Genomic DNA, 14,330 nt, shown 5'->3' on the forward strand with positions numbered 1-14,330 from the left:
ATGGAAATCCTGACAGACTCGTGGGGGAAAAGAAAAGCTTTTCTCGAGCCTTCTCCCTCCTCTCTCGCAGAATCCTGGATTAGCTGGATCTCTAAAACGCGTGTTGTATCACTAAGCGCAAATGAACACTGCTGCAAGAGTGTGGAGGATTTCTGAGCCAAACTGTTCAACACCCAAATCTCAAACGAACCCATATGAGGCCCCGTGCTCTACTTCTGTGGGGCGAGTGTGTTTGTGTGTGTCTGTGTGTTCGAGTGAGTGATAAACAGCTGCATCAGCCTGCAGTGTCATTAGTGCAGATTATTGCAGCTGAGTGCAGATGCAGCACTAAAACCCAAACATCATCCCACGCACAGCAGCACCACTGACCTTGCCAGAACCAACACTAGAGAAAAAACTTTCACAGTCTTCTCATTAGCCAGCACGACTCTGACTGACCGACTGACATTTAGGCAAATCAGTCAGAGATAAGAAGGTATCTCAGCACTGTAGGGAGCTGACTAAGTTGAGTCATCAGAATGCACAAATTTTGCCATCGATTTCATGTTTTCAAAATATTTCCAAAAATAAGAATTAAAAAAAATTATCCATTCATTCCCTTATTTTCAAAAAACCACACTGTCAGAGCTTAATATCACAGTTTAGTTTAATTTGAAGGAGCCATGTGCATCGAAATGAGACAGAATTGAGGATGACTATTTCGAAAATGTATGAAGTATAATGGAGTTTATTGAGACTTAAAATAAATAAATATTTTATATTCGGCAAGGATTCAAAAGTTCCCACTATTTCCACAAAAAACAAAAACAAAGTGCAATCGTTTTCAAAATTCAGATTTAATTTGCTTTTGAGCTCATTTGTAAAGTATATTGCTATAGAAAGCTTTCATGCTAAATTATAGTCATTGACTAAATATTACTGTTTTACCTAATAAACGCCGAATTGGTGAGCCAAAGAAAACTAAAGATACGCTTATGTATTCAATAAAATGTAAAATGTTCTATACACTTAATGAGTTATATTTTATATTATATTTTCTTTCTTATTTAGTTGCGTGTTGTTACTTTAAACGTTTGTAAACACTACGGAATACATGTTTTGCATTACAATACTTTATATATATATATATAAAGCTGTATGGGCTCGAAAGCCTACTACCAATTAAGCATATTAGGTGATGTGCATCTCAGTAATGAGAAGGGGTGTGGTCTAATGACATCAACACCCTATATCAGGTGTGCATAATTATTAGGCAACTTCCTTTCCTTTGGCAAAATGGGTCAAAAGAAGGACTTGACAGGCTCAGAAAAGTCAAAATAGTGAGATATCTTGCAGAGGGATGCAGCACTTTTAAAATTGCCAAGCTTCTGAAGCGTGCTCATCGAACTATCAAGCGTTTCATTCAAAATAGTCAACAGAAAAGTCAAGCATGCAGCTGCCAAGATGCCACTTGCCACCAGTTTTGCCATATTTCAGAGCTGCAACATCACTGGAGTGCCCAAAAGCACAAGGTGTGCAATACTCAGACATGGCCAAGAAAAAATTACCACCACTGAACAAGACGCACAAGCTGAAACGTCAAGACTGGGCCAAGAAATATCTCAAGACTGATTTTTCTAAGGTTTTATGGAATGATGAAATGAGAGTGAATCTTGATGGGCCAGATGGATGGGCCCGTGGCTGGATTGGTAAAGGGCAGAGAGCTCCAGTCTGACTCAGATGCCAGCAAGGTGGAGGTGGAGTACTGGTTTGGGCTGGTATCATCAAAGATGAGCTTGTGGGGCCTTTTCGGGTTGAGGATGTAGTCAAGCTCAACTCCCAGTCCTACTGCCAGTTTCTGGAAGACACCTTCAAGCAGTGGTACAGGAAGTCTGCGTCCTTCAAGAAAAATGATTTTCATGCAGGACAATGCTCCATCACGCGCGTCCAAGTACTCCACAGCATGGCTGGCAAGAAAGGGTCTAAAAGAAGAAAAACTAATGACTTGGCCTCCTTGTTCACCTGTGAACCTGCGGTCCATCATGAAATGTGAGATTTATAAGGAGGGAAAACGGTACACCTCTCTGAACAGTGTCTGGGAGGCTGTGGTTGTTGATGGTGAACAGATCAAAACACTGACAGAATCCATGGATGGCAGGCTTTTGAGTGTCCTTGCAAAGAAAGGTGGCTATATTGGTCACTGATTTGTTTTGGTTTTATTTTTGGATTGTCAGAAATGTATATTTGTGAATGTTGAGATGTTTTATTGGTTTCACTGGTGAAAAATAAATGATTCAAATGGGTATATATGTTTTTGTTTTTTTAAGTTGCCTAATAATTATGCACAGTAATGGCCACCTGCACACACAGATATTCTCCTTAAAATAGCTAAAATAAAAACTATTTCCAAAAATATTCAGCTTTGATATTGAGTTTTTTGGGTTCATTGAGAACGTTGTTGTTCAATAAAATTAATCCTCAAAAATACTACTTGCCTAATAATTCTGCACTCCCTGTATAATTGTGTATGTGTATATATATATATATAGAGAGAGAGAGATATTAAACGACATTGGAGTGGCATTAAGAAATGCAATATATTTGTTTTCGTAAGTTACAAAACCTCAGCGCGCCATCTGTCTTCGTCAGGCGGCGTGTTCCGGATATGACGCAGGACGCGCCGTATTTAAACTTGTTTTCATTATCGCGGAAGTGAAACGCGACCGTTTTCTGAGGCTGATGTCGATATACTTCCACACTTAAGCACGCGTTCCTGTCGTAAGTAAACCGTTCGTTTATTTTCGTTTCTATTAAACCGGTTTAAATCGCTGTTTGCGATGAGTGTGCCGAAAGTCAACTTACCTGAGAGATATCGGCGGTCCACTCGTTAGTTTCTATTTTGTTATTGTTAGTTTTATGTCCAGCCGTAGCTCCTGAACATGGCGGCGAAGGGGGCCAAGGAGACTATCGTGAATAAACTGGGCTTTAAAAGCAGCAACTCCAAATCAGTGGAGATGGAGGTCGAGAAACTGAAGAAAGAGAATCAGCAGCTGAAGAAAAGTCTGGAGGACACGAAGAGAGCTGGGAGACTTCAAAACACACATCCAGACTCCGACAAAGCCAAGCTTCTGGAGGTGATTTCATGCCATAACACCTGAAATCTGACAGCACCTTTGTTTAAAATGACAAGGAAAAGCTATGTGGACGTGTAGGATGTTTAGAGAATATGAATACATGTAGAGAACACATTTATTATGGTTTTACGTCAATAAAAAGCACTTTAAGTTTTAAGGTTTTTGGGGAATAAAATGTCACACTTTCAATGACAATGTAACATTATAACCAGTGTAACACAATATTTATGTAAATATTCAAACAACATGCTTATTCTGACTTAAGCATATTAAAATATAAAATATATTTAAAATAACAAGGAAGCATATTACATTTAATTGTTTTAAATTAGTAAAAATATAATTTTTTATTTCATTATAAATGTAAAATTACTACTAATTAGCATTTGGGGTGAAATTAGGGGGAAAAGTGGGGTTATTTTAAAACAACCAAATTGCAATTCATTTAAATAGAAAACTTTATAATTTTGGGGGGGAACAACAACAATTTAAAGCAATATTACACTTTTTAGATAAAACCCATCTTTGAGACGTGTGTGTATGTAGAGAACTTTGTTCTGTGACGCAATACATTTACTCACACGCAAACATACACAAAAAAGAGTGTTACTATGAAGGTATTTCCTCTTGTTTTTAACTGGTAGAGGATCTTGGCTCTGGAGACGCTGAGGGAGAGGAACTCGCAGCAGCTGCTGGGAAAGGAGCAGGAGATCTCCGGCCTCAGACAGCAGCTGCGTGCCGCTCACGGAGACGTGGTGTCTTCACTGCAGAGCCAGCTCGAGCAAAAACAACACGAGGCCCAACAGAGAGAGAAACAGTTTCAGGCTCTCTCCAAGGAGACCGAAGACCTGAAAAACAAGTATTGTGCTGTTTCTGAGAGGTGTGACACACTTGAGAAACAAAAGGTAGAGGAGCTCACTTTAGACCCTTCGTATGGCAATGTGTATCTCCAATCATTTATATATATATATATATATATATATATATATATATATATATATATATATATATATATATATATATGAAAATTATTAACAGAATATATAAAATATGTATATGCAATTCTGCTCTAATGCAGTAGAATGTACATAATAGGCTGCTACTATTTTTAAGGAATAATCATACAGTATCTCATTAACTGTTTTACTGTAATATTAAATCTCCTTTAGTTTCTAAAAATAAAATGTATAAATAATTAGACGCGCAGCATAGAATGCAAATTCTAACAGAGAATTCGGGAATAAGGTTGGGGAAAAAACATTTCATGGGAAACATGGGATTTTTATTAAACTGTGGTTAAGAATGTTTCATATTCTAAATACATGTTTTTTAAATAATGACATTTAATGTAACCATTAAAAAGTAGTCCAGAAAAAGAACAAATTAAAAACAAATAAAAACAGAATCTGTACTGCCAAATGTTTAATGTAAGATTTAAAAATATATATATTTTTTTCTGTAGCAAATGCAAATTTACAAAAGCATTTTTTAAAAATGCTTTTATTCATATAAATGTGAGCCACACTGATGATGATGATGATGATGATAATAATAATAAAAGCATTAATAATTAGGCAGAAATTAATTATATTTTAATACAAACAAAAACTAAATAGAAATGACAAAATAGTAATGTCATTTTTCCCCAAGGATTCCAAGCAAATGAAAAAATGGTCAGGTTCTCACACTAGATGGCAGTGTTTCATCAAACAACTAGTTTCTTGTTGTGATTGAGGGAGTGATGCTAGTAGACAAGAACCAATTCTTCTGTTTATAATTAAATAACTACATTAAGAATACAATATTCATAATACTGTTTATTGATACTAAATTTGGTAAATATTTTGCTTGTTCCTTGTTTAAAAAATTTAAATAAACAATTTGCCATAACCAGTTAGGAGCAAACGCAAGTTGACTAATGACATTTTTCAGCTCAGTCACCCAGTGAAGAAGATTCAGACTTCGTAGCTTCAGTCCAGAGTTGAGAGAAATATGTGTTACCCTCGCTATACTTGGGTTAATGTTCAGGGCCACGCATCCTGTTAAGAGATTGATGGCTTCCTGTAATGATCAGTTTGATGACTCAACAGGGCAACGGTAAACAATTACGATGCAGTCTAACATATTAATAATGATCTATTTGCTGGTATGTCAAAAAATGCCCTCATTTGATGATCACGACACTGTTATTGATATATTAAATTACAATATTATTACAAAAGGTATATAAACATAAATGAGACTGATCTTTTGATAACGCTTTGTGCCGTGTGATGAAGAAAAGTCTTCTGTTCTCTCTAAAGTATGTTCATCTAATATGCCTAATAACAATTTGACTTTTTTTATAGCACTCAATCAAGTCTTTTTATTATTATTATTATTATTATTATTATTATTATTATTATGCCACTCATCAATTGCATTATATCAGAAGTCATTTGATTGATCCTTATTGATATAGTGAAGTATCTGTCGAGCTGAATAGATGAAAATTCCTAAATATAAGATGCAAAAGGTTTTATCTTTCCTTTTTCTCACTTGTGAGCCCGGAGCATAAAAGCATGGGTATATTTATCGCAATATTTAACAATACATTGTTTATACATTTTTCTTTTAGGCCAAAAATCTGGATATTAAGTAAAGATCATGTTCCATGAAGATATTTCACTTAAAAAACGTATTATCTTGTAATATGCATTGCCATGGTCTTAATTTGGTCACTTTTAAGGGTGATTTTTATTATTTTATTTATTTATTTTTTTGCACCCTTTTAAAAAGTTATACATCGCTACATATACGAGCTATACATCGATGGAAAGCTCATATATGTCCGTTTTGAAAAAGTGTGCCCGCACATTTACGAGGGTGATTTAATTGTTGTTTATTTTGATGTTTTTGTGTTGGTGGTCACCTGACAGGTTCCGTCTGGTGAGCTTGCGGTGATTCAGCAGCAGTTGCAAGACGTGAGTTAATATCTCAAGAGTTCAGAAAAGAGCATCCTGGTGTTTCTTCCAGACTCACAGGGTTGTCTTTCCTGTCTTTGTCTTTGAGTACAGGCTTTGGAGAAGAACCATAACTGGCTTGTATATGACCAACAGCGGGAGGCCTACGTTCAGGGCGTTTTGGCCCGGACCAAAGAGTTAGAGACGCAGTTAAATAATGCAAAGCAAGCACCCCAACAGCAGAACAGAGAAGCCACCTCAGATGGTGAAAAGCTTTAAAAATGCTCGCTCGAAATGGTCGTGTAGGGTCCGTACTATGCTGTAGTAGGATTCGCTCTCTCTTCCCGCCACACAGGACAGTCCGGACAGCTGGAGGCAGAACGTGCCCGAGTCAGCCGGATCCAGACAGACCTGGAGGATCTGAGAGGAAGGTACGAGGAGAAGAGCAGGGAAGCGGCTCAGGCTCGGGAGCAGCTCCTGGAGGAGAGGAAGCGTGAGCGGGAGACTCTGCAGGAGGAGAGGAGGTGTTCGTCGGAGAGAAGCGCTCGACTGCAGGGAGAGCTGGAGGAGGAGAGGAAGAGGGTGGCCGAACTACTGACGCAGGTACGGATGGCAATCTCAAATTAAACCAAAGGTACTTGGTATTTTTTAGATCAGGATGCATTTACATTTACTATTATATATATTAAATTATACATTAAATCATAAATAATTTTAATTTAGTCAATTTATGTGACTATTTATTTATTAAAATTAAATTATCACTACATGGATAGCAATAATAATAATAATAATAATGCTAATAATAAGAAGAAGAATAAAATTCCATAAACTTATTCATTAGCCACTGCAGCCTTAAAGAACAGTAGTGATCATTTCATATAAAATTATATTTACTGTAGTCACATATTATACGCTGTATTATATAATTAGTTATGTTTAACTGTTTTTAGAACCTTAAACTCATGAGCGCTGAGATTTCACTAGAAATACATACATGCATACGGTTTATTAACATTGTTTTTGCTGAACATTTTGGTCACGACGTACATGGTGTGCTAGTTTTGATGACTTCACTGTTCATTTTAAAGTGAAGTTTGAAACCGTTTCATTGTACATTACATTACATGCTAGAAAATAAAAGGTGAATAAAACTTTAAAAGTGAAAAGTCTTCTGTTCTGAAAGGTGAATCTACTGCAGAAATCTCTGATGAATCAGCAGGAGGAGAAGAAAAGAATCGCTCTTTTGGAACAACAGGTATTTGGATCATCTTGTAACTCTCGCTATTAAAGACTTTCATTCATTTCATGGCATAAACTCATCTATGAAATAGCTTGGCCTCGGAATTTCTTCATAATTTGTACATTTTATGAAATATAAGAAACGCACACTTATATATTCATGTGTAGGACGCCGCATTAAATGTAAAGTTTTGCTGAAAATGTATGAAACGCATTGTTTGAAGATTATTTGTCACTGACTGTGTTATAGGTCCAGTTGTCGGCCAAAGAGTCTGAAAGTGATAAACTGGACCGTCAGACTCTACAGCACCAGCTGCAGAAAGTTCTGAAAGAGCTTCGTAAGGCCAGAGACCAGATCACACGCCTGGAGTCTGCCGTGAGTTCTGAGAGACTGATCGCTGACGTGCAGTACCTGTCGTTTTCTTCTGTAATAATGTGCCCGTTTCAACTTTGTGCCTCAGAAACAGCAGAGGGAGTCTCGTTTCTCTGAGCCCAGCTCCTACAACAGGATGGATTTCGAAAGATTGACCATTCAAGATCAAACCACATCTCCATCTAAAGTCCATAACGTACTGGATGAGAGCATCCTGGAGTGTCCGAACTGCGGCGCTTCATATCCCACCAGCCAGCACAGAGAGCTGCTAGCCCACCTCGACTACTGCTTCAGCTAAAACACACGCTTCTTTTGTGCGTAAACTTCATTATTTAGGGCGCTTTTTACTTTTTTCTTTTTTTTTTTTCTAGAAACCATTCCAAAGAAATGTTTCAGTATTTTATATTAACAAGTGTTTTATTACTATATTTAAGAACAAATAAGTAGTCCAATTTTACACATGTGAAAAGTGGGGAAAAAACTTTTTTTTTACGTGGGGCATATTTAAAAATATATTAATTTATGAATGTTTTTTTTTTTTTTTTTTGGGTGACAAGGTTGATCTTTTTTATGCAGTTTTCTTACATGCCATAAATAAAGCACATATGCTTTTTTTTTTTTTTTTTTTTTTTTAAGTCGAATCAGTGTTGTACCTAAAGGATTTTAAGAGTCAATCAACTGTGTACTTCACTTGAAGAATAAAAGAAAAAGACCGATACAAGGACTGATTTGTTTTCTAGTTTCCCCTTGTATCCTCATGGTACCTCTGGAGTATTAGATGTCTGGGAGACACTTATTAGCACCCGTCAGTCCTGAAATCTGTCTTGAATTAGACTGCATGTGTAAATCCTGCATTAAACTATTTAAAGATGGGATAAGGTGAAGCACAGTACCTGGAGAAGAACAGGAAGTGCTACTCATCATTTCATCACTGGGTGAGCAATACAAATAAGAAAAAAAAAACAGAATCAATCCTTGCGTCTGACTGATGGTAGTTTAATTTCTGTATAGACGATGCAGTAACTTGACATTTCAAGAATGAACATTTGTATAATAGTTTTATTTTAAAGTGATATAAATCTCAATGCAAAATTTCTCCATAGACATATTAAATGCAATATATGAAATTAATAGCCTTTTCCATGACATTTCTAAACAGAATGTGCATCAATAGAAGTTTATAAATATTGTATTTAGAAGACTGCGTAAATGCTTAAGGGTGAAAGACAAAAAAAGGGTTTAACTAAAAAAATAAGTGTAGTACCTTACCCCCACCACCACCAAAAAAACATTAATAGCAATTTTTAGTTTTTCTGAGGCAAAAATAAAAGATTTACCCACTAAGATGTCATTCAGTGTCGCAATCTTGTGGTCAAGATGAATTACTTTCACCCCAAATACTAATTCATTTGACATTTATTATTATGCCACTACCCTAGTTTTCACCCATTTGCCAGTAAGATGTTTTTACTCTTTTCAAACACAATAAAATTTAACATGCTTCCTTGTTCCTTTATATATTTTTAATACGTACAACGGATTTTTACATTGTGTTACACTGAATGGCAATGCAACATTTCATTCTCCAACAACTTTGGCCCATGTGCATGCACACATTATGAATTGCAACTCAAAGAAAATGCAACGGTTTTCATGTAACAGTTGCTGTCCCTGAAAGGCTGGACGCTGGTGTATGATCTGTGCGCTGACACCAGTCACTCTGTATCATGATCCATGTTGCACAAGATTTTTGTTAGCGGGTCTGTCAACAGACAGCATTGATTTACCACGGTGCTGTTTGTATTGGTAGCGCGCAGGAGAAACCTCAGATGACATTTGAAGACTTGAGTTTACCAGCATCAAGCACTGAGTTCAGTAAATATACTTTCTTTTCAAGTTTATTTGAAAAAAAAAAAAAAATAGAAGAAAAAAATAGTTACATCCTGCAACTTACTGTTATTAAACCTTTTGCTTTTTGTGCAAAATTATTGCTCATTCTCTTTTATTGAGCTTATTGCCCATATTTACATATCTGTTAGAAATATAAAAATGTCAGATTACGTCCTCAGTGTGGCGGTCGTTTAGGCAGTGTCACAGAAACCTGCAGAATTAAAAGGAGTAAAAGCACATCAGCACATGTAGAATTTGAATCTAAATAATAATAATAATAATTCATGAGGATCGATCGTCTTACCTGTGTGTGCAACGCGTCTGTATTTGCCCAGGAAGCAGATATCCTGTTTCTTCTCTGTCACATTCTTCTGGTCTTCAGGTCTGAGGCCATCGGGATATCGGGAGAAGATGAAGGAATAACCGTCCAAGCAGGTTCCATCCACATCAAGCTCTCTGCAGGAGTAGTGGATGGCGTAGTTATCATAGTCGGTGTCAATGATCCAGTGGTCATCATCTGTGGAGCGTGAGCGTGATCGCGTGAGCTCTCAGGTGTAACGTACAGAAGAAGAATCGCGCTTGCCATACAAAAACATGTAGTATAAAATAATATATGCAATATATAATTGTATGTGTGTTGAACTTTTTATATGACAATGTAAATAACACTCACACACACACACACACACACATATATATATATATATATATATATATATATATATACATATAAACAAACACACATGCATTTATATATTTAAGAAAGAAATGTTACTTTGAAAAATGACATATGTTTATATGAATATAAATGCATACACGTAAATGTTTCCAACATATTCTGTATGTGTGTGTCTGTACATATGCATAATGAATATACACAGCACACACACATATCAACAAAAACGTTTATTTTGGAGGCAGTTATTAGCGATTCATCCTCTGACAGCATTAATATATATATGTAATGATAATATATATAGTTAAAAAAGCATGTAAAATACACTTACATCCTGTCTGGAGATAAGCTGCGGCTCCCCAGTATTTCATCTTGAATTTAGCTGGGTCTTCGGTGTCTTCAAAAGTGCCAAACATGTTGGCGCACATCTCCCAATTGCTGAAGTTGAAAACAACACGTTCGAATATAATAGTTTGCATTGCCTGAGTGCATAACGGCAAGATAAAATGCCGTTTAAACTCACTTGAGAATGATGACTCTGCCGATGGCTGTAGCTGTCATGGTTCCATCCTCCTCCACTTTGAAATTGGCGACAATATTATCAAGAAGGAAAAGCCCAACGGGGTCTTTCTTGGCTACGGCGTACCATGTTCCTTGATACTGCGGGGTGAAGCGGGTAAGTGTGAGAAATGAACGTGTGGATAGAAGACAAACGCCGGTTGACTTACCCTCATTCTGTCAAAGTCCTGTTTGACGGTCATGTTGCTCACCATGCAGTCCTGTGCCCAGCATGTCGCCAGGACACAGAGAGCTATACAAAGCCTGAGCATGCTGCTTCTGTGCTTGAGCTGTGAAAGATAAGCGCAATGGTTATAAAAAGGCCAACAAACGTATTAGTTAAAGAAATCCTGAGGCTTCAGGTGCATACCTCGATCACAGTATCTGAAAGTGTATCTGTAGTGCTGCAGCTGGATTCGTGCGAGGCGCTTTTATATAGGGATGGGCCTCTGGGGGTATTTCATAATACCACCCAATATTCGGTCTCCTCCATCCCTGTCATTGGACAAAACTTTTTACATAACAGCTGTGATTCAGGTATTCAGAGGGAACACGGCAACGCTGACCTTTGCTCTTCACCGAAAGTGTTTTTCTTTAGGTTGCAGCTGGATTGCGCAAGAGCTTGAGTGCTAATCTGTTCCCTGAAGCCTGTTCAAGAGGGAACATCTCTGTTTGATGAACGCCGAACCTTTTTACCGCTCTCAAATACAAAGCTTTCAATACAGCGGTGCCACGGAAGAACCCTTTTCGGCTCCGTAAAGAACATTTCAGTCAACAGTTCTTAACAGAAACACTGTTTAGCCCTTAATGTGAAAAAGATTTGATTCGTCTGAAGAACCGTTTGGAGAACTACAGACTGATCTCAAAAAATACAAGAACCGTCAGCTATGTAACTATGTTACTTTCCAATCAGGATTCAGGAATCACAGTACAGAAAATCCTACCGCTCTTAGACTCAAAAAGTACGTAACATATAAGATTTGTTATAAAATTTGCTAAATGCATGCATGATATGTAAGATATGTTACTATAATAGACAAGATAGTAACGGAGAAAATAAACCCAGGAAGCAAACAATAGAGTTAAGCACAATAAATATTCAGATGAACAAGTATGTACAGGAAGAAGAATGTGCAAATGTAAGTGTAACAATACAGGTGTTACATAGCATAGACTGTTAAGCTGATGATTGCGGTTGTATCTCTTTATTAGTGTTACTATCGACCACGATGCACTTTTGAAAAGACACCTTTGAAAAAAACATGTTGGCATTAGTGCAGAGCTGCAGAGTTAGGTCCAACACATATACCATGCGGTTTTCAAATAAGCCCTAATGACTTGATTAGCTGGATCAGGTGTTTAATTATGGTTGCATCTAAACTGCAGGTGTGTGGCCCTCCAGGCACCCTGAGATAGTGGAACTGCATTGGTTTGCCTCAAATTGTATATTATTATCCATTTTGTAGCAGTAAATGAAGAGGCATCAAATCAATCAGAAGTTTAGTATGGAGTACAGCAAGGCTCAGTACTAGGTCCATTGTTTTCACCCTGTATCCACCCTTTGGAGATGCTATTATTTTAGTTTTCTATGGTCTTTTAATGTGTTTTAGTTGTATTTTATGTGTTATGTTTTATTTAAAACGTTTTTGTTTTTTTGTACAGTACTCTGGCCCACTTCAGTGTTTTTAAAGTGCTTTATAAATGAGGTTTTATTGATTGATTGATTGATTGATTGATTGATGTCATGGTTGAAAACATGTTGTTGCTTTTCACTGTTATGCTGATGATACTCTATATTCTTTGTGATCTGAAGTATCATACCTATTTACGAAATAAATAAAAATCGAACGCATATTGCAAGCACAATGAATATTTTCTAACGCTTGATGGCTGGTTTGACTGGCTTTTATGCTTTTGAAAGAGACAAATAAGAATTTTGGTCTTTTCTTGTTGACAAGCGAGAACTAAGTGTTCAAAGTCAAGCAAATCAAAGTCCAGTTCTCATTCTATGTACTATTTATCCAATCGGTGCCTAAACATGTACAGAATACTTAAATGATTCGTCTCTTAAATAACATCTGTGGAGTTTTTCGGGACTTGTTTGGAGTCAACGGTTGCGCTTACGTAAATTATGCAGCTGAGGGACTCCAGGTGACCTAAATTCCCCTGCTCTGAAAAAAAAAAGACAAAGTTATGTAACTCGTTACAAAATGGCAGATACGGCAGCAAAACATAGTTGGACCTACGCTAACGTTCAAAAGTTTAAGGTCAAGATTATTTAAGAAAGTAATTCTTTGAATTAGCTAGGATGCATTCAGTTGATCAAAGTGACAGTGAACGTGTTTATAATGTGGCAAAAGACTTACTTTTTAAACAAATTCTGTTTTTGATCGTGACTTATTCTGTGAATACGAGAATTCTGAAAATAAAAGGCATCACGGTTTCCACAAAAAATATTTGCAACATTAATTATAAATGTTTCTTGCACAATTAAAATGACTTCTGTAAGATACACCGTATGGTGTAATACAATGACAGCTTTTATATGGTGAAATCTCTTTATAAAGACACTGATCAGTTGAATACTGGATTCTCTTAAGCCACTCGTATGTCTTTGACTTTCACGTCTTTCATATCAAAGTGTGGTTTTCAGACAATTAAATCATTTAAACTCGAGCTGGTAGACAGGATTTATTTCATGGCAATGACCACCTGACTGAAGATCATCTGTTGCTTATACAATGCTGAAAATGAACTATGAACTTTATGCGAAGTTGGTAAGCTAATGCTGTTAATTCTTTCAATGCTTTATTTGCAACATTACTAATACAAGTTAAGTAAACCGGATCTCGATATCAAGCCGAGTAAGACTAATCCAGCTCATTAGATCTTGCTTTTAGACTGATGTGCAGCAGACGATCCTTGACACACAAATGATGATCCTTTTTGGTAGTTTGTCTGGGACTGAGTGAAACGGTGATGCTGATGACCTGCTGATGTTTTCAGCCATTGTGTGTAATAAAGACTTCACTGTAAGCCTCAAAATAACTTTCTAATATCTCCAGTTCTCACTTGTCTGCATGAAATCCATCGATTTTTTTTTTTTTTCACAGGCGTACCGAGCTCTACATACATAATTGGCTATTTAAAATATTGCTTGTCTGATATTTTGGCAATCGAGATCCAATTAAATTAAAGGTGAGCCCGGTAAATTTAGCTTTGCTGTGTCTGTCGGCCTCTTGCTGTGAACTTAAACGCGTGAGCGCTCTGAAGTGCCAAGCCAGGCTCTCTCCCCTTCCAGAGAGGATATCCTGATAATCACTTTTACTTAATCCTGGATTTACAAAGCCAGGTACATATGATGCAAGGCTTTTTACTTTTTTACATTCTGTATGCCTGACACTTCCACGACATCAGAGAAAAAAGGAGACAGATCCTTTTATATGTCTGGCAGACTGACAGATCAGGTCTAATCCAATCGCTGGAAATAGATCCTGGGCGTCCAGCATCTCTTCTGGATGCAGAAAGTGCATAAT

At 36.9% G+C, this 14,330-nt stretch overlaps 2 protein-coding genes across 2 annotated transcripts; one reads left to right on the top strand and one right to left on the bottom strand.

The window, feature by feature from the left end:
- The first annotated feature begins 2,685 nt into the window (after positions 1-2,685).
- Positions 2,686-8,231, top strand: cep55l (centrosomal protein 55 like). The gene is made up of 9 exons (XM_043253161.1): positions 2,686-2,757; positions 2,892-3,113; positions 3,758-4,018; positions 6,032-6,076; positions 6,170-6,320; positions 6,411-6,658; positions 7,242-7,313; positions 7,548-7,673; positions 7,759-8,231. Exons 2-9 carry the CDS (start codon positions 2,919-2,921, stop codon positions 7,966-7,968), a joined length of 1,308 nt encoding a protein of 435 aa, XP_043109096.1. The 5' UTR covers positions 2,686-2,757; positions 2,892-2,918; the 3' UTR covers positions 7,969-8,231.
- A 480-nt stretch (positions 8,232-8,711) lies between these two features.
- rbp4 (retinol binding protein 4, plasma) lies at positions 8,712-11,323 on the bottom strand. The gene is made up of 6 exons (XM_043254316.1): positions 11,165-11,323; positions 10,965-11,084; positions 10,760-10,896; positions 10,568-10,674; positions 9,865-10,077; positions 8,712-9,771 (listed from the first exon to the last, which is right to left on the bottom strand). Exons 2-6 carry the CDS (start codon positions 11,064-11,066, stop codon positions 9,752-9,754), a joined length of 579 nt encoding a protein of 192 aa, XP_043110251.1. The 5' UTR covers positions 11,067-11,084; positions 11,165-11,323; the 3' UTR covers positions 8,712-9,751.
- Between the last annotated feature and the right edge of the window lie 3,007 nt (positions 11,324-14,330).

This window comes from Puntigrus tetrazona, chromosome 12 (genome assembly GCF_018831695.1).
Source record: "Puntigrus tetrazona isolate hp1 chromosome 12, ASM1883169v1, whole genome shotgun sequence".
Taxonomy (NCBI): Eukaryota; Metazoa; Chordata; class Actinopteri; order Cypriniformes; family Cyprinidae; genus Puntigrus; species Puntigrus tetrazona.